At 45.4% G+C, this 25,859-nt stretch overlaps 1 protein-coding gene across 1 annotated transcript; it reads right to left on the bottom strand.

Moving 5' to 3' along the window:
- Window positions 1-945: 945 nt before the first annotated feature.
- Window positions 946-19,047, bottom strand: BARX1 (BARX homeobox 1). Its single transcript, XM_085624578.1, has 4 exons — window positions 17,560-19,047; window positions 11,668-11,953; window positions 8,873-8,957; window positions 946-2,006 (listed from the first exon to the last, which is right to left on the bottom strand). Exons 1-4 carry the CDS (start codon window positions 17,762-17,764, stop codon window positions 1,839-1,841), a joined length of 744 nt encoding a protein of 247 aa, XP_085480704.1. The 5' UTR covers window positions 17,765-19,047; the 3' UTR covers window positions 946-1,838.
- Between the last annotated feature and the right edge of the window lie 6,812 nt (window positions 19,048-25,859).

The following is a 25,859-nucleotide window of genomic DNA, read 5'->3' as shown; positions in this document are numbered from 1 at the left end:
AATGTTTTATTATTGTTTAATAGACATGTATTTCGTAGCCAGCTCCAAATAAACGAGTTATCCTAATTTGACATTAAATAATACACGCAATGGTGTAAAAAATCATTTTCTATAAAACCAAAAGCTTAAAAACATTGTAACTTTTCTTTCCACCGTCCGTATTGCATGAATGAAACTTTATTACTGATAGTTTTTATCTCCTAGTCTGGCGCGAAAACGTCTAACTTGGCCGAGGAACCAGGTTCAAGTAACAGTTTAAAATCACAAATGTCTGTGCTTCTCAGCAATTGAATTCATCTCCCCGTAACCCAGGTTCCTCGTTTGCCTTATTTGTGGTCCCGTAAAAATATACCTACTATAGAAAAACTTAAGGTTTGAAGGCGCCTCCCAAAATAGACGCTGTATTTGTCTAATTACATTAAACTTGGGAAAAACTATTAGGAACAGTAATTAAATATAACCCAAAATAAGGGGCCGGCTCATGTAGGAGATGGATATAAGAACTACAGAGTCGCTCTAGAATGAATAAAAATGAAAATAAAATACAATCATAATGCTAGCAACACAATCGCCCTAATATTTTTATGGGCTGGGTTCCTTCGAGGTATCCGAGTAAAACGCTCCCAGCTCTATTTTTAGGGGAAACGCCATAGCCATTGTCTTGTCCCAGACCATTTTCAGGGGAAAAAAGCATTAAGTAACTTTTGATCACGTATTGACCCCATGTCCATTACACATGCTCAAAGAAAATAAACACATGTTAAAAAAGGAAAGGAAAAAAAGGAAAAAAGGAAGAAATCTGCGCATTTGAAAGTTTAATGGTAAAAGGAGGTTTTATCCTTCATTTAATTGAGCAAAGGCACACATTCCGGTCACTCTGTTTTCAAAGGAAATAAGGGCAAATGTACACAACTTATAGACCCGCTGAAAATATGCTGAGCTCCGTTTAATAAAATACTTTTATTTCAAATCCGTAATTTTAGCTGTAAAACTGCTGACAAAGAAGCAGCTGGAAGCACCACAGGATTTTAGGCAGCGTAGGCTTCTGACGCAAAAGGGCAATCTGCTGAGGTTTTCACGTTATTAAACAAATATTAAACAAAATATAAAAAATGTACATTTCTGTATCGTGAACTGGTACAGAAGAGCCGAAGTCCGAATGTTCTGTGGCAGGCGGATCCTTACAGACACCGCGTGTGACGTACTTACGTTGCAATATGAGCCGCCCACTGTCTACGCAGTCACGTCTCCAGCCTCTGCTCCAGTGCAGAGAGCGCGCATGCGCGAGGGAGGCGGGGTTTAGATCTACACTGCAAGCAACATCCACACTGTGGAGACTCAATTGTTCTGAACGTGATCTGACAGTACCAGTTGGCTGGTGCACACATTCGAATACTAGCCCAAACTGCTGCTTTGTAGTAAGTGTTCTGTTTATAAAATAAACGACGCTACAAAAAAGTGGCAGGTTCATGTCACAGAGAAGGTAGGTGTCTGGGCCCTCGTCAGTCTTTGCCGTGGCGCTCAGTGCCCACAGTACCCACGCAGAGATTTGTCGTTGGGGTGGCCTGTCCATAGCTTGATTCGTATTACCAGGAACGCCCTTGTTCAGAGCAGTGGCCTTGTCCCAAAGCAGGGCCTTATCCACAACCACGACCTTGTGCTCAGTTGGTGCATTCTCCACAGACAGAGGCCTGTCTTCTGTTTGGGCCTTGTCCAGGGCTGGTGAACTGTCCGCAGCCAGGGCCTTATCCACAGAGGCATTGTCCAGAGCCACGGCCCGGTTCGCAGCTGGGCCCTTCCTCACTAGGTCGTGCTCTCAGCCAGGGCCCCTCAGTCCCTCATGCCTCCTGACTGCCCTCGCACTCTGGGGAATGGAGGCTTTCTGTCTGTTTCTCGACCTCCTTCGCTCTCTCCTGCTCTGTTAGCTGCTCACTGCTGGGGATGGAGTTCTTCTTCGGCCGCCCCTTTGGTTTTGTTGGAGACTCCAGACCCCCACCTTGTAATACCTGGAAAAAGAAATATGCGGTTAGGAATGTTGCAGTGCATTGTCTAGATCAGTACCCTGTGAAATACAAGACAAGTTAAATTCCAGGCAATAGACAAACCAATTTGCTTCATCTTTGCCAAAATACGTTGGGGCATTTTTATGAGAGCTTTGCGTCATGCTTGCACCACGCAACGTTGTACATCCATGATGCAAATCTCAAAGTCATATTTTTGAAGCATTGCAAAGCCACTTTGCATGGCTTTGAACAGCTTAAAAAATATGGAGTAACGCAGCGCACATCGCTCCGTTGCAATACTCAGCACAAGGGAGATGTTCCATGGGCGTTGCAGTGGGTGTTCCCACACAAATCCCATGGTTTTTGACAAAATTTCCAGATTTACCAAACTTGGGAATGTGCCAAAAAGATACGCCATAAGAAACGTAATGAGGAGAAAATATGTTTATACATTCTTCAGCACACATAGAACGAGGAAAAAGCCTCTCAGGATTGTTTTTGTGCAGGAAAGTGACCTTTCCGTGCATGTTGGCTCATCCTAGGGAACTTTTTCCCCAAACACATTGCCGGTTTGTCCGTGTGATGCAACATCTCTACAAACCAGTGCTTTAAATGGGCCGGTACTCACCGGTACTGAGTACCGGCACTTCTGAATTTTCTGGCCCTCAGTACAGGCACTTCTCATTAGCCAGGAAGAGTACCGGTACCCTCATAGATGGCAATGCATGCTCCGGTTATTTATCTCCTCTAGCACAGGGTAGATGCCGCTCTGCTTCTCAGGAGCTTGTAAGCGCACCAAACCTCTTGCAGAGTCCCTGCTTGAGATTCCAGCAGCGCCCATGTGAATGGCCTGAGACTGCAGGAGTCTAAGAGGGCTTGCCATGCGTCATGCTGTGATTAACAGGATAGGGTCTAGACAGACCCTTCACTGTTGATCAGGTGCCCGACGACTATTCGGCTGAAAGTGCTTTAGCCTCACCCCCGCCCCTCTCCATCAGGTGTGTAAATGGGTTGGGACGGGCAGTCAGTCAGTAATCCAGTCTTATTTAGGATATTGATTGCAATGGCTGTTCTAAAGCGAGTGACAGCCCAACAAAATTCCCTGCCTTCGCCAAAAGCGGTTTTCTTTTCATCTTTTTGTTCAAGACAGGAGCTGCTTCTCTTTGTGGAAGGAAGGAGTAGGGATGAATGTGAAGAAGTGAGGTGGCAGGTTGAGTTAGGATTGCCACTTATTTTCAGATGAAAATACCAGATATTTGAGTTTTGAAATAATGAATCGTCTTAGAAATGGTATTTTAACACACATTTCTGTAAAGTCGTAAATCTGGTGCATTTCTTAACTTTAATTTTCCAGACCACAAATTTAGGGGATGAGTATAGCATGGAGGTTAGAACAGGAGACAAGTACGGAAAAACCAGGGTGAAAATGAAAAACTTGTGGAGAGTAAGCAAAGGGTGGGAGGAAGAGGAGCAGAACTAGTGAGAGAAGCTCAGAGGCTGGTAAATATTAGAGGCAAGTGGAGAGGACATGTGAATGTAAAGGCACGGAGCCAGCAAGAGACAGGAAGAGCCTGGTCGTAGGGAAAAAGGCAGTGGCATTGTTTTAAATGGGCCTGTACTCACAGATACTGAGTCCCGGCACTTCTTATTTTTATCCCTGTTAGTACTGGCACTTCTCTACTGCTGAGGAGAGTACCAATTCTCATGATACTCTCCTCACTGGCTGCTAGTACTGGTGAGCACCAGGCTGTCATGGTTGGAACCTATCTGACAGCCAAGGCGCTTCTATAGTCCTGGGCAGAGCAGCTGTTGAACTATTCAGCGCGGGATCATTTGCATGATGGTGTCCCTGTGTTCACCACTGTGTTTGACAGTGTAGGGCCCATTTAGGCCCTGTGCTGTTAATCACTTTCACACTATTGTTTGAATTTTTGCAAACACAGGTATGGAGGCAGCACATGGACAGCGGCAATTTAGAAAATCATGCAAGGTAAGGAGTTTAAAATTGTTTTAAGTCCACCTGAGAATCTTTGCGAGTGTTTGCTTATGTCTATGCGCTTGTCGACTTGTGTGTGTGCCTGTTTTTCTGTGAGAGAAAAGGGAGTGAATCAGGACACTCAGTAGATTTTAGAGGGAATGTGTAGAATGCTTGTGTACGTCTGCTTGTTTCTGTGTGTGTGTGTGCACGCTTGAGAGTATATAGTATTGTGCCAAACAACAACAAATAAGTATGGCATTAAGAAGCAGCAAATATTAGAAAACGAGGAACTGTTCACATATCATCCTTTTTGGGTTTCATTGTGTAATGAGTTAACCTGTTTTGTTTACATAAACACATTTCTCATGTGTTTGTCATAGTTGCGGCAACTGATATAGAATTCCTTATGTATCATCATATGTTGCCGTAAGCCCCACCCCTAGCCACGCCCACTTGCCACGCCTCTAGCTTATATTAATGAGTATCTGCACTTATTTTTTCCCATTTAAAGCACTGCTACAAACTAATTTGCACCTTATCTTTTGCTGCAAATTTTATATGGGGTACCGCATACGATTTATCTTCCCTCTAATACGGAAATATTAATTTACGCATGTCGTCCTGCTCTTTATTTCCTCCAAATACTGTCAGATCATTTTGCGTGTTACACTGTCGCATCCTACTTATTTATCCCTGTCAATAATGACTAAGAGATCTATTCGATAGATACTTCTAACCAATTTTCTTACCCATTTATCCTGATAGTAATTTTTAGATTTTCATTGTATCCTTATTAATTATGGCCTGAGTGTTTATCTTAACCCTTTTAATAGATTGTTTTTAACTTTTTAAGGCCATTTTATTGAAATGATGTATATAATGAACCAACATAATATCAATTATTATAGAATGACTGCAGTATGCTGTATTCATTTACGATACCTCGGAGTGCTTTGCAGACCCGTGTGCAAGGTTTTAGCTCCCATGTAAATCGCTGTGCTTCATTTTATCTTTTTATTTAATATCTGTGCACAAGTACTATTGATGTTCCTTTTTTCTGTAATTCCTGCACTGATGTAATATGTAATTTAACAGTGCATGCACTGACATTTTATGGAAATGTAGTTAATGTTGTGATTTTCTTTTATGATCTATATTTTAACTAGATCGAATAAAGTGATTTGATGATGATGATGATACAAGTCAGTCAAACAAAAGGATATTAAAGAGGCTATGTTCCAGGGGAGGGACAAAGACAAAAAGAGGAAGGAAGGGCATTGCATAAGAAGCAAGTAAATGAGAGTAACAATAAAGGCAACATGTTACGATATGGACAGGCAGAAAGCCTACTGTAGGCCCACAAAAGTATTTTGGTACCACGCAGCTTGTGCTATCTGGTAGGCACGACCTAGCGCCAGGTTGCAGAGTTATGGTTGTGCTGTACCTTCAAATGGACATGTGCCTGACTCATAAACCTATTAGTGTGCCGGTATCATTAGTTTAGCTTAAAATAGCAAATACCCTTTTTTTAGGAGTGTGATAGCAGGTTTGCAGGTCACAAAAAGTGGTTTTACAGCTGTAAAAGTGTTTGTTCGCATGAAGTTCATCTGTTTTATGGGCCTTGAATGGATATTCCAGGGCTTATATACCCTGAAAGTATATGTACACCTACAAATGTGCTTCTTTGTGGGTATTTATGAACTATTTTCCAATCCATTCCTACTCTAGTAATGGTTGGAGATTTACTTCTGTATAGGGCAGGGGCAAGTTCCTATCATGGGTGGTAATGGGAAGAGATCAGCCACAAAATTGGTGAGGGGTCCAGTGGGGCGTTATCTCAACCCACAAAAATATTTTCTCAGTGGGTAAAAAAAAGGATGAAAAAAAGTTTATTTGCGCACATGGCATGGGTTATCAAAAAGCCCACTATGAACTATGATACATGTGGGAATCTATCCACGTGATAATATGAATGTCACTGTCACCGGTTTCTATGAACATTCTGAGAACCTTTGTTCATTGTCCAAATTAGGAATTGTGCAACTATGCGAGCTTGTAAAGCTCCATGGACAGAATTATGGTTTTGTAATGCGATTTCTCGGAAACCTTCATAAAAACAAAAAATAATAATATTGCTCACTGAAAACGTTTTCATTTCTGTTGGACTTTTTTTTTATCAGAAACTGTTTCTATCTGTCTAACTGCAGTGTTTTATGTATTTTATGACTAAGGCTCGCTTCCATTTTGTGACCTTTCTTCACCTACTGAAACATGAAATGACATGGGTTCAGAAAATGCAGTCTGTGAGGCTGTTAGATCAGCAGGATACAAAGTACAAGGCTGTTTCGCTTATTGTATAGATGGAAAGTAAAGTACACTCAATCTTTAAACAGATACCTTTAATGTTGATAGGGTTGTATATTGACTGCACCACCATAAAGACACCTCTAGCTAATTGTATTTTTCTAAGATTATCAATTTAGAAAACGTGGAAGGAAAAAAACAGACTTTTAAACTCTAAACAAAAATTGGTAGACAGACATAACTTTATTCGAATTTCCAATGTATTTAACTTGATATCGTGATCAAAATATGCTAGTTCCAAAGCATGTTATAATAATCCTCCTTCTTCCCACCTATCCCTTACCCACTGTGCTAAGGAGTGGGTATGGAACGCAAATAAACATTTATCCTATTTCTTTCTATTCTCTATCTCTCTCCCTCTTTCTCTCTTCCTCTCTTCCTTCATCTCCCCTCTCACCATTTCTGTGTCTCTATCTCCCCGTCCCTCTCTCTCATATTACCGTCTCTATCCCCCTCCCTCTCTGCACCCCTTCTCTGTCTCTTTTTCTGTGCTCCCCTCTCTTTCCCTGCTCTCTCCCTTTCCTTTGTTTCTCCCAAAATGTTCTACCTTAGCCCTCCCTGCCTCTCTCCTTCCCCAATTTCCCTCACCCAACACTTCTTTCTGTGTGTCTCTAAATATATATACCCTGCTCCCTCTGTCTGCAATTTGTCTCTCTCTTTCGGTGCACCCCTCTTCTTCCCTTCCCTCTTCCTTCTCTTTGTCGATGTCTCTCCCGCCTTCTCTACTTCTCCCCCCTCTGCCTTTCTCTCTCTCCCTACCCATTGATCTCACTGCACCCCGCTCCTTCCCCCCCCCACACCTTGTCTCTCTCTTCTACCTTCTCTACCTCGCCCACTCTGGCTCTTTCCCCCCAACCATCTCTACCTCGCCGGGCGAGGCTCGCCCCGTTCTATCTCTCCCTCCCCATTTACCTCACTGTACCCCTCTCCCTCCCTTCCCTTCCCTCCCCTCATCTGTGTCTATCCCTCTACAACCTTATCTATCTCGCCCTTCCCCTCCTCCCCATTTATCTCACTGTATCCTTCGCTCCCCCACTTCCGTCTTTGTCTCTCTCTCTCTCCAACCTTCTCTACCTCGTCACTCTCTGACTCTCTTCTCCTCCCCAATCAACTCACTGCACCCCTCTCCTTCCCTCCCCGTCTCTCTTCGTCTTGTCTCTCTCTTCTACCTTCTCTACCTCGCCCACTCTAGCTCTCTCTCCCCAACCTTCTTTACCCCGCCCTGCTCTGCCATGCTCCTTTCCCCCTTCCCTCCCCCACTTCCTTCCCTGTACCTCTCCCCAACCTTCTCTACGTCGCCCTGCTTTGCCATGCTCCTCTCCCCCTTCCCTCCCCCACTTCCCTCCCTGTACCTCTCTCCCCAACCTTCTCTACCTCGCCCCGCTCTGCCATGCTCCTCTCCCCCTCCCTCCCCCACTTCCCTCCCTGTACCTCTCTCCCCAACCTTCTTTACCCCGCCCTGCTCTGCCATGCTCCTTTCCCCCTTCCCTCCCCCACTTCCTTCCCTGTACCTCTCCCCAACCTTCTCTACCCCGCCCTGCTCTGCCATGCTCCTCTCCCCCTTCCCTCCCCCACTTCCCTCCCTGTACCTCTCTCCCCAACCTTCTCTACCTCGCCCCGCTCTGCCATGCTCCTTTCCCCCTTCCCTCCCCCACTTCCTTCCCTGTACCTCTCCCCAACCTTCTCTACGTCGCCCTGCTTTGCCATGCTCCTCTCCCCCTTCCCTCCCCCACTTCCTTCCCTGTACCTCTCCCCAACCTTCTCTACGTCGCCCTGCTCTGCCATGCTCCTCTCCCCCTTCCCTCCCCCACTTCCCTCCCTGTACCTCTCTCCCCAACCTTCTCTACCTCGCCCCGCTCTGCCTTGCTCCTCTTTTATCTATCTCATGCACCCCTCTCCTCTCCGCCCTATATCGCACCCCTCGGCCCCTCTCAGATCTCAAGTGGGGGTCCTAATGTTTACATTTAAAAATGTTGTTTGTCATGTTTTTGAAAGCTGCGGCAGTTTTGTAGACTTTCGTGTGAACTATCTGAACAATTACGAAAACCATGTCCTAAAGCAGCGCCCCTAATGGTGTGTTACCCAGGGTATTCATGCCCACATCTGTGCAGGTGTGTTAACTGCAAGAAATGCGGCTTTCTGACAAAGCATTACAAGTACCCGGAGTAGTGTATTGTGGACTCGGGACATATAAGCAAACTGCGATATTGCTCTCAGGTATTCATCAGATAAAGACTGTCTGTTGCTTGCTCCTGGTACCAGCACTTCTTTCATTTGAAAGGGCGAGTTCCTGCACTTCTCAGCACTGCTGCCAGATATGCTAGTGGTGGGTGGGGCCAGCACTTTTCGGGAGCAAACAGGCATCCTAAATAGCGAACCCTGCACTTCCGTGCTTCCTTTTAAAGCACTGCTCCTGGCTGAGGCGGGGACGCAGCGCAGGGCATTACGAGGCTGTGCATTCCACTGCGTTCTGTGGGAGCAGCCACCTTTCACACGTTCGTTGGGGGGGGGGGGGGGGGGTACTCACTATTTTCTTCCACTTCATTCGTCGGTTTTGGTACCACGTTTTCACCTGAAGTTGACTCAGACCTAAAGACTCGGCCAGGTCTATCCTGCAACGGGAAAGAGAAGCGTGTTAGAGACTGTCCAGGACAGAGCAAATCAAACACTTTACCTCCCGTCCTGAATACGAAATAAACAAAATATATATTTAAAATATAGTTTGTTAGAAAACCCTTTAAAAAATAGAACATGTCTGAGTGTCCATTCACCCAGACTTACACTAAAGCAAAAGGCACCGTTTAGATTTTTTCTAACAAACGTATGGTGGGGCTCGGTGGGGTGCTCTGAGACCCTGTGCTGTGCCATCAGGCCGCGGTGTGGACTCGGCACCCACAGGCGCCTCCTCTCAAAGCACACGGAGCCGGAAGGCATCGTCTGTGCAGGGGGACGGGTAGCAGGTGAAGAGCCGCCTTCTGGTGAGACAGCAATCCTCATATGACTTGGAGCCTCGGGCGGGGGTTATTCCTAAACCCGTAAGGCGGGAGCGCAAGGCTTCTATTCATGGGGAATTTCCTCGACGCGGCCTCCTTCAGGACGACAATGACTTGGGGATGTTGTTTTTCCCACAGGAGTATGAAGAGCCGAGTCTCGCTCCAGCGACTCTGGCGCCAAGTCTATGCGCGTGTGGGTGGATCTGTTTGTGTGTGTCTGCGTGTGTCTGTGCATGTGTGTAACCATGAGGCTCTATCCGTGGTATAACGGGGGGGAGGGGGGGGGGGTGCGCGCCCGCTTTCCCGTGTGTGCGTGTTTGTGCGTCAGAGAGCAGGCTCGGACTGGCGTCTAGGGCAGTCAAGCAGTGGCCGCGGGGCTAGTCTAATAGGTCAGTATGTAGGCCGTTTTGGGGGCTGATTGTGGGCCTGTGTTATTGTCTGCTGGGGTGGGTTTTTGCCGTTCATGCCTATGAAATGAAAACAAAAATCACGGCAGCAAGCTCAAATCCACGCATCTTTCTATATCTTGTCAAAAACATTTATACAGCATGTCTTCCCAAGTTCAGAACTGCCCCAATTTCCCAGCAGCGGCCACTTTTTTGCTATGTAACTTACTAATAGGGGCAACCTTTATTTTGGTGACCGGGGCTATTTTCTGTTCCAGTTCGAGCCTGCGTGAGTGAGACGGAGTGAGAAAATAGAGTGCATGACACCGAGTGAGTGTAACCAATTAGGGACAGTCCTACATGTGACTCTGGTATGTGTGCGCGTGCGTGTATTAGAAAAACACGGGAGCTATAGTGTAAGGATGACACCCTGCCCTGGCTTCGACAGGGCGCGTGTGTATCTCTGCCTGTCTGTGTGTGCACGAACCTGCATGTCTGGGCGCACGAGGGAAAGAGAATGTAGAAAAAGAAGAGCCTGCGAGACGTGTGTCTGGGCGTGTGAGAGAACGAGAGAAATCATAGTGTGCCTCAGACAGCGAACGACCTGTCGGTGTGTGGGTGGTGGGGGAGAGAAGGGGTGCGCGCGCGCTCGAGAGTGTGAGGTGTGAGATAAGTGCAGCGGTGAGACCTTCTGAACGAGACGAGCCGCGCGAGTGTTGCAGTAAGGGACAGCTAACAGTTAATGAATGAGGCACGTCACTGTCCCAGTGAGACGCTCCTGTGAGTGTGTGCTGTGGACAGGGCCACCCCAGAGATAGTCTTTGAGGGGCGACTTTCGGAGGAGGGTCTGTGACAGCTCTAAATAAAGAAATGGACGCGTGAGCAGGAGATATGCGCGTGGCCTCAGTTAGAAGCTCAAGTCTGAATTAGTGTAGGAGAACCCTCTGCCATGAGTGAAACACTGATATGTGAGTGTGTGAAGGAGGGGTGCCTTTGTCCTGAGTGAAACACAAAACTGTGAATTAGTGTAGGAGACAAAACTCTGCCATGCGAGACACACAGATGTGTGAGCGGGAGAAGGAGGGAGGCGTGTGTTCTGAGTTAGACGCTGAAGTGTGAAGTAATGTAAGAGACAGCCCTCTGCCACGCACTGACGTGTGAGCGTTTGATGGAGAGACGCCTTTACGGAGTTAGGAACTAAAGTCATAATTAGTGTAGGAGACTTTCCCCCATTAGTAAACACTGGTGTGTGAGTGTGTGTATTAGGGGTGCCTTTGTTCCTAATAAGACGCTGTAGTGTGAATTAATGTAGGGGATAACCCTTTGTCATGAGTGAAACACACTGATGTGGGCGTGCGTGAAGCAGGGCAGTTGCCTTTGCCCCGAGTTAGACAATGATGTGTGATTTAAGTAGAAGATAAAACTCTGCCATGCGTTACACAATGGTGTGTAGATGTGTGAAGGAGGGGTGCCTTTGTCACAAGGTTAAATGCAGAAGTGTGAATTAGTGTAGCGGACAACCCTCTACCATGAGTGAAAAACTGATGTGTGAGACTGGGAGGGGTGCCTTTTTGAGGGTTAAATACTGAAATGTGAATTAGTTTAGGAGCGAACCCTCTGCCATGAGTGAAACACTGATGTGTGAGTGTGTGAAGGAGAGGAGACTTTGTCCCGAGTTAACCACTGAAGTGCAGTGTAGGGAACTCGCGTTCCTCGTGTCCTGTTCATACTGCCAATCCCTCTCTCTCTGTCCGCCTGGCCCGCTCACTCATTCTGCCCATCTCCCTGGTCGCTTGGCCCCCTCTTCTGTCGTCTAGTACCCCCCCACCCATTTGCCTCTTCCCCGCCCTTCCCTGTCCTCCACCTTTACAGGATCCTCTCCAGCACCCCCGCGGTGTGCCCCACCCCCCCCCCCGCGCCCATCCCTAGCCCCCGCTCGTTACCTGTCGGGCGTGGAGAGGTACTTCTGCTTCTCGAACCGCTTCTCCAGGCCCATGAGCTGCAGCTCGGTGAAGACGGTGCGGCTCCGGCGGCCCTTCTTGGCCTTGCTGCCCTGCTCCGGGCTCCCCGCGGCCTCCAGTTTACCCCGCAGGTGTAGCTCCAGGGGATGGTGTGGGGAGCCGGGCCCCGCCGAGAGCAGGGCCGCGCCGAGGGGGGAGCCCAGGGCCCCGCACGACAGGGGGCCCAGCGGGAACTTGAAGACACCGGCCTGCTCCGCCTTCAGCAGCGCTGGGGACAGAGGGGGCACCGTTAGCGAGAACAGGCATTTACACCCCCACAGGATGCAAGAGTAAAGCGCTTCTTTCAAAAACAAGCAGTGGGCACTCAGTCATCCAATGCGCACCGAATATCACCCTCATTTACCCAAGTCATTCTATGTGACTGACTATTCATTTTACTTGCCCGAGCCAACCCTCCACGCGCTCACGGTGTTTCCTCAAGCCTAAGTGCCAGGTTCATATTATTTCTGATAAGTCTGACTCTGGCACGTGTGCTTTTTGGACTTGAATTGCACCACAATGGAAAAAAATAATCCCATCCGCTTGATGTTGGAAACCCGTTTTACCACAAATGGATCACTTAATACTCGGTTTTTTTTTGTCGGTGAACTGGAGTGTTCGATTTTACTCAACAATCGTGGGAAATAAAAATTGCCAAACTGGTTACAGAATGTTTCAACTGCCAGATTTGAATTTCCATCCGTCCCAGCAGTTTCCTTTTGATGAGATTACTTTTAATTTGACTTTGAACGCTTCAAACGACGTTAGCAACCTCCACGCAAACAAATGGCCCGGGCAGGCCCCGCGCCTGGAAAGGCGGGGGTTAGTTGTTTAGATAAAGTTATGTCAAACAATCACATTGCAGCTGGTGCAAGGGGTGGTGACAGACCCCCACCGACCCCCGGTGTGTTCCACCCACCTGTACTGGGTGTCACTGAGAAAGCCGAGGTGTCAACTACACTGGAGTGAGCCGAGGCTGAGTGAGCCCGCCGGGGTTCGAACCCGTGACAGTGGGGTGAAGCGCGCACCCTAAGGTGAAAGCGTGGCGTCCAAGGAGGCACCAGACCCGGAGACGAGCGTCTGTGTACACGGCGTGATATGCAAAAACCGGAACCTAAACAAATATTTGCCGGATTTTCTCGCTGTCACTTGTTTGATAAATTCACAGGTTTTTCGGGGGGCAAAAATGTAAGTTGTCATACGCCCTCTGGTGCGGCATACCATGCAATGTAGGTGTGAAATCACCAGTGACTGGGAGTTAGGGGGTAATTTAAGTTTAATGGGGAAGGGGTGACTCAGTAAATCGGCAAACAGACATAATCGCCTATTTCGTAGTTGACGTCCACCTGTCTCGTCTTTAACGCAGGTGTGTAATTGTTGTTGGTCCACGTAGGTGCACCTCTAATATTCTGCTCAGACAGCCAGTGAAGTCCCAGTCACACTACCAACCACTTCGAGACAATTTTGGAGCTGAAATATTTGAAAAGAGCAATCCGCGTGGGAACACATTGAAACATATATTTTAAATCCTTATTTTCCCAATCAGTTGTCTGTTTTATACTCGCGTACAACAAAATAAGCCCGAGTTTGTGCTGTCCATGGTGCACACACAGCAGTGAATGTATTCGTTTGTTTTTTGCCCTTATTTTAATATTAATTGCTCCGAAAATGTACCTCATATGTCTCTGTTAAAGCGCCTAGGTTTCAGGAACACGTCGGAGTTTGGGCATGTGAGCACGTGTCGTCTTCAAAGAGTTGGAGGGGGCGCCCACGTAGCCTTCATACCTTACAAACTGGCCTCAAGGCGCTCGACACTTTCGTGCAAGACTTATTTTTCGGTTTGGCTCATAATAATACGCTTTGGAATTACTTGTAACTGTGATTCTCTGTGGGAAGAAGCGCGCAATATATTTTTCATAAGGACTACACGGTGGCTCAGTGCCCAACCCTTACGATTTCAGGATGTCAATAGGTGATTGATTTTGCCCGTGCTGACCAGGACCTAATTTTCCTCATCGGGATGTGGTCCCAAAGTAAGAAAGAGACAAACAAAAAAAGTTACAAAAACGGAGGAAGAGAACGACCGGCAAAGAGTGACAGAAGGATAAAAAAAGGGGGGGGGGGGAACAGAGAGTAAAAAAATCAATAACAACGGGAAATAGGAGATACAGACAGAAAGAAAAAGTGGAACCAGGGCCCAAAAACGGGATGGAAAGAGCCCACATGTTCAGTGGAAGACACCGGAAGTGTGTGTTGGTGAAAGACAGAGGCATGAGGTGGAATCAACACCAGCTTGGTCAGTGAATTTGGGGGGTGGGATCATAAGATTTCCCAACAATCACTCTGGGACCTCTTGTTAAAACACATTATATGAGAAAAGGGACATGAGGGGGGCTTAAGAGGCAGTGGAAAGAGAGAGGAGTGCCGATGGATTGTTAAAACAATAGTTTTCAAACGAATCAACATCAAAACATTGACGAGAGAGTCCCTGTGTTTTCGTCAGTGTGGGAATGTAAAAATCCCTGGAGAAATCCGACAGAAACTTCACATTACCCGACTGAAAGCACGTGTACCCAATTATTCACTACAGAATGCATTTTCAGGGGGTGTAACAACCCCTCCACACACACCCCCTCGCCTACCCCCTGCCAGGCATCTTTAGTGGACGGCTATGCCGGCGTTCGGCAGCCCCACCGACGGGTACTCAAGACAGATATGTGACCCTGCATTTATTAATTATTCTGAAATTAAACACCGGGTGCGTGGCCGGAGCAGACTTGCAGAGCGAAAAACAGAACAGAAGAAATCCCGGCCCCCTAAACAGTCGTTGTATGCTGCGTGCAAACTTACATTTGTATTAAATATTTATAAGACAGTTTTGTTATGTATGCTCCATGATTTTTTGTACAACAATATCGTGCAGTTCGGGTGCGGTATTGTTGCAATAACTCAAGGATGCACACATGTAACCATCGTAAAGTGCCTACATGGTTTCTCAAGCCGCTGCCCGCAGTGTTTCCAAACCATATCTAAAGAGCTGCACTGTGCAGGTTACCTGACCAAGCATCTGTCAGTATCAGGGAGGAAGACGCGCGCGCCCAAGCAGCTCGCAGCGTTGTTGCAAGAATCACACACACACACACACACGAGTTCAGGAGAAACGCAAACCCCCCAGCAAACTACTAGGGGAAATAATGACAAAGGAAAAGGCTGAAGTTCTACCGGTCCCGTTCGACGCGTTTTATTGCATATCAAACAATGTGATTAAAATATTACCTGCACTGTTGTCCTATATTGTTTCAACGCGTGTTTTTTTAAGTTCGTATTACGTGCACTGAATACATTCAGCCGCGAGGCCCTTAAAATTATTTTTGTATCAAACTAAGCACGGGCGAACAGTTTTTCTTAATAAAAACCAAAACTGTTTCCAAGCCCTCGTTCGGCGTTGCACCATTCGCATGTAAGTGTCCCTGCTGTGTGTAGTAAGGGTTTAAGTCATCTGAGCACGTGGATAGTGGACTTTCAGAGTGTCTTATGGCTTGGGAATACCGTGGAATTTGTATTTTGATTGGTTCGATAAAGGCCACGCAGACTTGGTGAGAGTGAACTACAGTGGCGACCCGGCTACAGGCTGCAGCGCGGCCGCTAGTGTTAGATCTGATGTTCGGCTGCAGAAGTGACACACACAGCACCTGGCCACTGCCCACGCCGCATTGTTAGTACTGCGCAATTGTTTCTATAATAAAAGGAATCCTGCCACCGTTTGACAAGTGCACACAGTTGGTTTCAGTTTCACACGACGGGTCACTTGTCCGCTGTCGTGTTTGCTTAGCCATTTATTCGGCGTGGCCGAGGTTTACATGGCGTTCTCTGCCAACTCTTTCATAGCCAGGGCCAGGAATAGATATTTGTGTTATTTCAAGAGATAACTCCGCGTGCAGCGTGAAAAGGCGCAGAGAGGCGGCCAGTTGGCACAAGAGACGCTGTTAACACCAACAGCAAACAGCGGGAACCACAATTGTATATTGGTAAAAGTGTCCATGTCCTTTCGGAAAACACTGCACCACCTTGGACGAGGGATGCGCGACATTAGTGGACATTGTGGAATGGCCTAGCAGTATTGTACACACGCAGACTTATTTGGCGTCTTTAAGTCCCGCTATTGGACATTCTGTGGTGTACAGACCTTTCATTCGTCAGTGCCTCACATCTGAATTTACGCAGTGTCAGTGATAATGGATCCACATATTCTGCCCTCTATACTTTTAGCTTGTTTGTGCGTTTCTACTCTATTCTTTCCGTACCATAGTCTAACACGTTTCACTTTTGACGCATACAGTGCAAACAGATGCTCTATATGGAATGCAAGGACTCCCTACATCCATTTATTCATTCTCCCTTCCACCCCTCTTCTTGCCTCTATCTTTCTGCCCTTGTTACCTTTCTGCAGCGCCTGGAGTCAAGCTCTTTGGTTTCTCTACTCTATTTGTATTTGAACGAAAGGTGCTGTACACATAATGTATTGATTTTCAGGCTGGGTGGAGAACTGGAACGGTTACTATGAAGGAACGTTTTTAATTATTTTTATATTTCTTATATGTCCGTGATTATTTGCAGCCAGCCGCTCGCTATTGGCACATTCTCACAGACCGTTAGTGGTTTGAATGTAATTAAAAGCCTCTTTTGATTGGTGGGAAGCCCTGTGATAGACACGGGACGGCTCCGATAATATGGCCACGGCTGGTTGATTCTTTGTACTGACTGAAACATAAACTCCTCAGCACCGAGAGGCCCTTTGACACCGCGCGTGAGTCTCACCGTGCACCTACGTGCACGCGCCGAAGAATGCACCCGCGTGTCTCCAAGACCCCTCTTGTCCCAAAGTGCCTCCAGCACACGCACAGCGACTCTATGGGCCCCGGGGTGCCCCTCAGAGAGCAGGGGCCGAAGTGCGGCAGCTCCACGTTCTGTCGTGCGTGCGTTCACACGAGCAGTGCATGCGCCTGGGCAAACCTGCCCAAGTCGAGGTGGGGGGGGAGGGAGGGGAGGGGGGACCGAACGGCTCGTGAGCACCGACCCCCGAAAACACCCAAGGACCCTCCGGTCTGGAGAGAGCCAGGGCCTGATACTAATCAGTCAGACGGAGTCCCTCCCGCGGCAGCCTCCCGGGAGCTCTCCCGCACATTCCGAGACCCTCACTCTCCAGTGACTGGGAAAGGGCGTGCAATGAAAAATAATAAAATAAATACTGACAATACTACTACTACTAATATTAGCAGTAATAATAGCAACAGTAATATTATTGATAGCAATAAAAATAATAACAATAATATTAATGACATTAGTTAACTAATACTTATGAAATAATAGCTATTGGTATTGTTAGCATTATGAAGATAGCAAGTCTGTCATAATAGCAGCAACGACAATAACCGTAAATATGTAATGCTATGCCCGCAGTATTATTTTTATTTTTAGCAGTAGTGCAGGAAATACATCTACAAGGAATACCAATATCGCGAATACTTATTAAAGATAAATAAATTATTATTGTCATTACTTTTCCGTTGTTGGTGTTATTATTTTTATGTATTAGTATTACTATTTTTGTCTTTATCCTTCCTGCTCTAATTTTACTTTCATTTTCACATTTGCGCCTCCTCTGCACCAGCTGTACACTTCACCCACATTCTCACAGTTCAGCTCCCGGACGTTGAGCAGTTACACTTTTCTGGTACATCTAATACATTAGGAGTGATTGTTCGGGCCCTGTGAGAGCAGCGGGGGGGGGGGGGGGGGGTGCACGCGCTCACAGAAAGGGCGGGGGGCACATACCTAGGTGGCTGTGGTAGGGCCTGGCCGACAGCAGCGCGTGGACCCCGAACTTAAGCAGCTCCCCGGCCGGCGCAGACACCTTGGAGTCCGGGTGGTCGGTTAGGATCTCCTCGATCATGAAGCTCCGGTAGCGGTGGGAGCGGTGGTCTGGGAAGGAGGCCTCGTGGGGGAAGTACTGCGCCCCCAGCTCCAGAGGGTGCTGCATCCTTCCTCGAGAGGTGGCCTTTCCCTGAGAAATCTGCAGTCAGGAGGGAGTCCGAAACTTTCCCAACAAAACACACACCAGGGTAGAAGAGTGTCCGTGCGCCGCGAAGTTCAACAGAAGGAGCTATCCGGGAGACTGGCAGGGCCTGGCACCAGAGGGGCTCGGGTCATCGTGCCCCAGATATGGCGGGCTGCCTCTTTTATACGCCCCTCTGCACTGCAGTTGAGAAGATGCTGTTTGCTCCGTGCGCGCGAACGCAGCGCTCAGTAGAATATCTCCAATAATTCTGTGTCCAGGCGCTCGGCGTCCCGGGCTCCAGCAGCGGGTCACGTCACACAGGGCTGAGTCCGCCCCCTGTGGCTCAAGGCAGCCTATAGGATTAAAGGCGCTCTGAAGGCGCGGCCTGTAAAAGAAAAAGTGAACACTTTCACGTGAGAAGATGAGGGGTCCTGTGTGTCTGGGGGCGGGGGTCGAAGGTGGGGGGGAGGGTGGTATGGCTCCCGTGAGATGGCTAGGATCAAGGAGAGAGAAAGGTTGATCAGCGATCTGGGAGCAGAAAAGCGATTTTGAAATCAAAGTACAAATAGAGAATAAGTGACTCTAAAGAGAGAAAGTGTGTCAATGGGTTAAAGAGAAAAACATTGGAAATCACAGAGAGAAAGAAGGGTTCATGGATTTGGAAATGGAAGATACGTGGAAAAGAGGAATAAACTAGACACAGGGCGTGCATTAGGGGTCTCGGAGGACCGAGAGCCGTGGGAGCGAGCAGGGTCCGGGCAGCTAGGAAGCGAATACAGGACCAATGGAAAGGGGAAGGTGGGAACCGCGGGGTGGGGAAGCACGGCCGCGGAGAAACATCCCGTGCACCAAGAAGGGAGTGTGCGCTCTTTTGGGGGCACTGTAGGATCAGCGTCCGCTCTTTTCAAACAGCGTAGACATCCTTTTTGAGACCAAGGAGCAGGTGATATGCCCCTCTACATAGTTGGTTCATTCGGAACTAGGGTAGTTGTAAAACGCAGGTCAGCCCAGCCAGTGGCCGCCAGAGTCGTGGACTCGTCATGTTCTGGTTCGCAGGACACGTTCAAACTCTGGTTGTGATCTTGGGCACGCTTTCATTTCTAGCTGCGCACTCGTCTTGCCTGACCGCAAAGACGTACCCCCCACCCAAAAGGACCGCCAGAGGCGTGGGCGCGCCCGGCTTCGTGTCTATGAACTGACTCGGCGTGTGATCTTCGGCACACTTTTCTCTTCCAGCTGGGATCGCGACGAGGCACCGCTCCTACAGACAGCGGACCGTCAGCGAGGCCCGGCCTCTGCGCCTGCTCAGTCTGAGGGAGGAGTGAGCGCCAGTTTCCACTTCTGCTGCCAAAGTGACTCCAGCACATGAAAGGGTTTGTTAATTGCGCTGATAACCGTCCCCCTTCGGGAAGGATTGTGAACAATGACGGAGCTGTCAGCCTTCGCGGCAGATACTACGCAACATCACTCCGCACCCTTGGCAGGTGACGGGCTCGAGAGATGCTCGAGAGACAGGAAGTGAGCGCGCCTTCTTCAGGCCTCCGAGCGCAGCCACGGGTGAAGGGACGCTGCCCTCAAGCAACTGCTGTAACAGGAAGGTGTACAGACAGGGGTATTTTGGGATAAATAGACTGCTTATGTAGTTGAAGAGCATTACATTTCTAGGGATCTAGATAACCCTGAAGCGCATGGAGCGAGGACATGAAAGTGTCCCTTTGTGGGCATTTGCGAAAACAGAATGGCACACATATGGGTATGTGGGTGTATATATATACGTATATGAACATTCATTTATTGAGTATTTGCCGGTGGTTGTAAAGCAATATTTCACAGAAAAGAGGCCTATAAATTATTTTTCTTAATTCACAATGCTGACTACATTTGCAGGTATGTATGTTCCCCAAGCAAATACAAAAGTTAAATTGGTGGTTAAGACACTATTTTGTCTTTCATTCATGTGCTGGCAAAAAGAACGTTTACACAATGTCAGTGTCGCTGACAGACGATTAGTCAGCACACATGACAAGTTCACCCTTGCAGGCCCATCCTTAATTCAAGAATCCTCCTTAGCGTGTAAAAATAAACATTGTAAACAAAGATCCCTGCCAGCAAAAGTGTACTGTCCCGCACTGCACTTTTTTTTTCTTTTTTATATTCTATATGTCTTATTAACCCTACCCTATGCTGGCAATGTTGAGCAAAAGAAAAGCGCATTTTAGAATGCATGTATTTAAATTCTTTACAATGCCCATTCCATTTAAATTTGATGCAATAAATACACATCGTTGCATAAAACACATTTTAAATATTAGCACACGATCCGAACAAAAACATACATTACTCAAAAACATTATCACACATATCTACAGTCTCAGGCAAGCAAGGAACACTAAATGGGTGATGCTCAAATGCTTTACATTTTTCTAAAGTGTTCTTCATACAATGACCATATCATACAATATAAAAATATACATAACACGTAAAATGATTAATACGGTCCAATATCACCTTCTTGACGTTGAGGTGCCATTTTAAACCACTTGGCCTTTGGGCATGTGGTTCGTAAATGTCACCAGATCCATTTAATGGCAATTTAGGCCCATATTACCCGGTGATCCTTGATGGATTCTCAATTTATATTATATGGCAAGAGTGTAATGTGTCATTTGTTACTAATGGTGAGTGTGTGGAGGGAGGAGAAACAGAACCTCTAATGGGTCCTGATGCCCCTCACCTCACTCAACACTGGTACAATAAATTGCAGATTACGCCCTGCACATCGCCATATATGATTTGTTCCGTAATCTTTCTTCACACGTTTATATTTTAGAAACTATATATATTCAAAACCAGGAGGCAAGAGGTTACATCTGTGCAGTAAGTTAAAATCACATTGAAGATGTCTTGAGACTTGTAGGAGGAATGCTTCAGTGTGTTGGGTAGTTCTATTATGCAATCGGTTAGATGTACTACTTTTGCTCTCCCGAAGTAATAAACTGGAATTTGGCCTTTTCATTGCTGTAATAAATGTGCCAACTGTTACTCTAAATAACATGCTATATATGAATGCAGGGAATGAGAATACACAACTGTTATCTGTGTAATACTGTGCAAGTTGAACTGATGGGATCTAGTGACATCATAAAACACAGGGTCAAAGGTCGAGTGGTTTGTAAATGTCACCTAAGATAGTAGATAAAGGGCTATTCATAAAGGTAAACTTATACATGAGCAAATCTACACTTATAACTCTATTCTTACACTTTGTAGTAAATTTCCTACTTTTGGCTATACACCATTTACAAGTGAACATCTACTGCAAAGTGGAGACTTACATGTCTCCACCTTCTAAATTCAGATTTTTAACTACAATACAGGAGTCTATGAAAGAATTGTTAATATAATTTACAATGGACGAGGAGGTAGGAACGAGATTCTCCGTAGTTGGCGAGTATGCTATGGAGTTCCCTTATATATTAGATATGTGATTCTTCCCATAATTGATTAGGAATTGAGAGCTGTTTGTTATAGAGTGGCACTACTTTCATTGTAAGCTTCATTCGGCCTTTTACCATGTTCGTATGGTTTTATAGTCACACTTTTTCTATTATTCGTATTTATAACTGTATATTTTTATGGTGGTACCTTTTATGGCTATATTTTCAGAATAAATGATACAGATGAAATGCAGGGGGTGGGGTCACATTTATGACTGTAAAGTTACAACTGGTGCATTTTCACATGTAGGGAGAGGGCTCTGTATCACAGGCACAGCTCACACTATTATAAAGTACAAGGAATACTTGCTACAACACTAAAAACTTAATTTTAAATAAAAAAAGTTATTATTTGGAATATTTGTAATTATTATGTAAACAAATGGTATAGATTTAAAAAATCCACTATAATGTAAAACATTTTTATTATATAATACAACTAAAAGTGATGTATACAAATAATTACAAATAATTTAATTATTTCAAATAAATTATAATGTTTCAACAATTTTTACATTTGGGAAGGTTAATTAAATATTTCACAATTAATATTTTTTTTATTTATAATGTTTTCAACATTAAATAAAATGTATTTACATTTTGGAGTATTTTACTTAATTACATTGTTGTTTAAAATGAGTTCCTGTGGGGTGTTATAGGTCCCTTCCTTCATTACTTTCTATGAGAGGGTGTTGCAGTACCAGTGATTGGCCATGCGTGGTGGTGGGCCTATACCAGCTTTGAGCTGGAGTATATTTACAACTGGGTCATTTTGACTGTAGCATAGCTAGAGGGATAAAATGGCAGTTTGTGAATAAAAATAGGCTTATTCTTTTTGGTGGGCGTGGGGGGTTTCGACCCTTCCTTAGCCCCCTCCCCAATACTCCTGAACCCTTCCTTCTCCTTAAATCACTCCCCTTTAGTCATAATTATTCCCCATTTTCCAGCTATTTATCTCTATTCTTCTAACATTTACTACTAAAACGTATACTTACGTGTGCAGAGACCACCTCAGTCGGGGCAGAGATCTCTGCACAGGAGAGGCAGAGATGGAAACATTTGTAACTAGATAGTATGTTAATGGTACAATTGTAGTATATAAATAGTACAAAATGCAGCTTTTGATTAGGCCCGATAGAATATAGTACCAGATAGCACATGTTACCCATTATGTATTTTTTTTACATTAAATCTTTATTTTGAGCTAATTATCTTGAAAAGCTGTTTGCTCCCGAATGCACCTAAGAGTGGGCAATGAATGAAATTAGATTGTTCAGTTTCATGTTAATTTGTTATTTTTCACAATATGTTGTTTCCAGCTCAAGTGGATGAAAATAAGTCTGCCAGAGAATGTGCCACATAATTTGTTTTTCCAACTTTATTTAGGGAACCTTGACGCATAATTTGGTCCTCCATGCAGCATAATCTTAGTAGCCCTGACACTTTTAAACCTGGGGCAGTCATTGTGATGAAACCCATATTTCTCAGGAAACCATTAACTATTCTCTATATTTCATTGTTTCCTGTGAAATATGGGTTTTATAGGCTTAGGAACACAAGCATGTATGTAGACAAATGAAGACATGTACATGTGTAGATGTGAATATGCATACCGACGTGCATACACATCTGTGTTTTGTAAGTCTTGAGGCAACTGTAAGAATCAGTGAGGTGAAAAACATTTATGTATTCATGTGTGTCTGCACATTTATATGTATATATATTTACACACACGTCGGTAAGTTTGCATTTCTACGCGTCTGTACATGTGCATACATGTGAAGATCAGTATGAAAGCTCTGTGTGTGTATATATATATATATATATATATATATATATATATATATATATGTGTGTGTGTGTGTGCGGGTGTGCATGTGTGTGTGTGTACATATATAAACATATAATTTATATAGATAGATACTTATAGGCATTTTTGCATGTAGTTGTGAGTATGCGCTCGTGTCACACAAGTCTGTTACTTTGTACAGATGCTGTCTCAGTTTCAAGCCTGCCTGTTCTACTTGATCTTGGGGTTTCATTCATTCAGAACAATACATCGCCTTTATATTATATTTTACGAGCATTTTAAAAAAAAAGAGCTGTTGAAAATATGAATTCAGGGTATAAAATGTTAAAAGGTCACGTGATAGTACACTAAATGAGTAGTGCGTTGGTTTACTTGCTATAAAGAGATATGATATAAGGAAAAACAGCCACGTTTACTTCAATATTAAATTGAGACGAATATATTAATCACGAAAATCCAACTTCCGAACGTTTCCCTGTGTTTTAGGATAAATCGCGGAAAACATAAGCACATGGACACAAAAGTAAGATCGCAAGTGTGAGTGAAGGGCGCCGTATTAGGGGGTCCCTGGCTGGAAATCACGCTATGAAACATGTTCTGTTGGCCCCAGCTGGGGCCTCCTTTATGCGCTATCTTCAGTCCAGAGCAGACCAGTGGGGAAGTGAGGGCAGACGGCAGGTGGACACTCCCAGCATCTTCTCCCAGAGGGGCCATTTTGTGTCGGGTACCTGTGAGTGAAGACAGCTACACCGGGGGAACTCACTGATAGGGGTGTTTTTTGCTGTACATTCTAAACAAGGGGCATTGTTTTCCAAGACTGAGAAGCACACTACGCCCTACCTCACTTCCGGCTCCTTAACTCTGGTGTGTTCTCGCCAGGAGCGAACAAGTCTTCCGAAGCAAACCTACAAAAAGTTAAATGTGTGCCCTACCTGCACTGTGGCATTGGTTGAATCCGAGTTTGCACTAGTGAAAACCCTTGTTCTATCTTTGAATTCGTTTGTAATAGCACACGAATCATTAGTTTTTGTGCGCGTTGACGTGCCTGTTGGTTTTCCTCGGGGTCTCTAATTATCTGTATAGTTTATTGCTGTAGAGACGTCGGACCAATCACTCTGCGCCACAAACTATGGCCACAAGAACATTTCATAAAACAGCCAGCCCACAGGCAACACCAATAACTATTTCAGCGTCTTGAGGTGTAACTTGAATATTAGAACAGAGCCTTAAAACAGCCAGAGGAAATCCCAAAGCAAGCCTTCTGGAAACACCGCTTTATGATTTTCTCAACAAGGTCACACCCATTGACCTGGCGTCCAACATTTTTCGTTGGCGGCGTCCAGGCTGTGTATCGACACTGGAACTGAAGGCGGGTCTTTATGTCATAACCATACCTGTGTAGACAGCACCTTGGCGACTGCGTTTTTTTTTAACGAGAAATGTGTCGAAATTTTATGAGAAACATTTTTTTGTTTAGAATAGATATTCAAAAGTTCACAGAAAATCAAGTTCGCGCGGGTTTGGTAAATTAACGCTCTTCGCTGACACCTGCAGTGATCTGATGTTCATTGTCCCGAATCTCGGAAAAAAGAGACTCTTCGTGTGTGAGGTCAGCATTAATTTGGGTAATAGTAACTCTGTTAACTAATGCATGTATAAATTGCTGAAGAACGGAATAAAACACGTTATATAATGTAATGTTATGTTTATTATAGCGCACGATTCACCTGGAGGGTATCACGGCGCTGTAGAAGGAGCTTTATGGGCTGAGCTAGGGTCAGGGCTAGGTGGAGAGCCAGGTCTTCGGTAAAACATACATATTATTATTTAGGCTGCCTATATTTCCTTAGTGATAATCCTGGTATCATAAGGAGGATACAGCCGCTTTATGCTTAAGCGAATTGAATCGCAGTGTTTGCTACTTGTTTGATATATTTTTCTTGATTTTAATATACGAAATAATACATATTGTATTTTATAAGAGAATTATTCCGCTTTCAGTGATAGATCAAATAGGTTTTTTTTCTGGGAAAAGAAACTTCTCGAAATGTATTTGCCACACTCGATAAATGAGCATCGAATATTGCGTGACATCTCAGACAATACCAGAGTGTGCAGCTTAACCTCCAGTCCTGAAGGCGAGGACGAAGCGCGAATCTGCAGAATACCGAATGCGAAATCAAACTTCGCATTTGTAAGTGTGCACTTCATTTTACTGTATACGTATAGAAAAACGAAAATGTGTTTTTTAGAAAAACTGAAATAAAGGAAAATGTAAATCTATTACCTAAATCCGGGTTTTTCTTTTACAAGATTGTAGTATTTGTGTTTGATTAATCATAGAAAGTTTGCAGTTAAAGAACATTCATTGGAAGTCCTATTGCAGCGCCTAAAACATTAGAAGTTGGGCTTTTTTTTGCAGATTTATATAGCGCGAACTCGACCCGAAGGTATTGGAGTGCTTTACCTGAGTACCAGTTACGTTTCACAAGGACACATTACATTTTTGGTGGCGCGGGAGATTAAGCGATTTGCCCAGAATCACAGACGACGCTGAGGCTCGAACCCGGTTCGCCAGCTCCAAGGTCAGCAGCTCTAGCCGTAAGGCTACACCCTCTTCCTTAGGTATAATTATGATGACGCTGAGGATTATATAATTACTATTTATAAAGCTGATATTGGGCTGTGGATAGCTCCCGGTTGATTTGCTAAACCGTTATTTAGAGCTGTGGTAGATTGCCTCTGCCCTGGTTTTCGGTTGGTCCGGTGA

The sequence above is a fragment of the Triturus cristatus genome, chromosome 9 (assembly GCF_964204655.1).
Source record: "Triturus cristatus chromosome 9, aTriCri1.1, whole genome shotgun sequence".
Taxonomy (NCBI): domain Eukaryota; kingdom Metazoa; phylum Chordata; class Amphibia; order Caudata; family Salamandridae; genus Triturus; species Triturus cristatus.
Note: the sequence above shows the minus strand (reverse complement) of the source record. Positions and strands in the feature narration are given on the sequence as shown.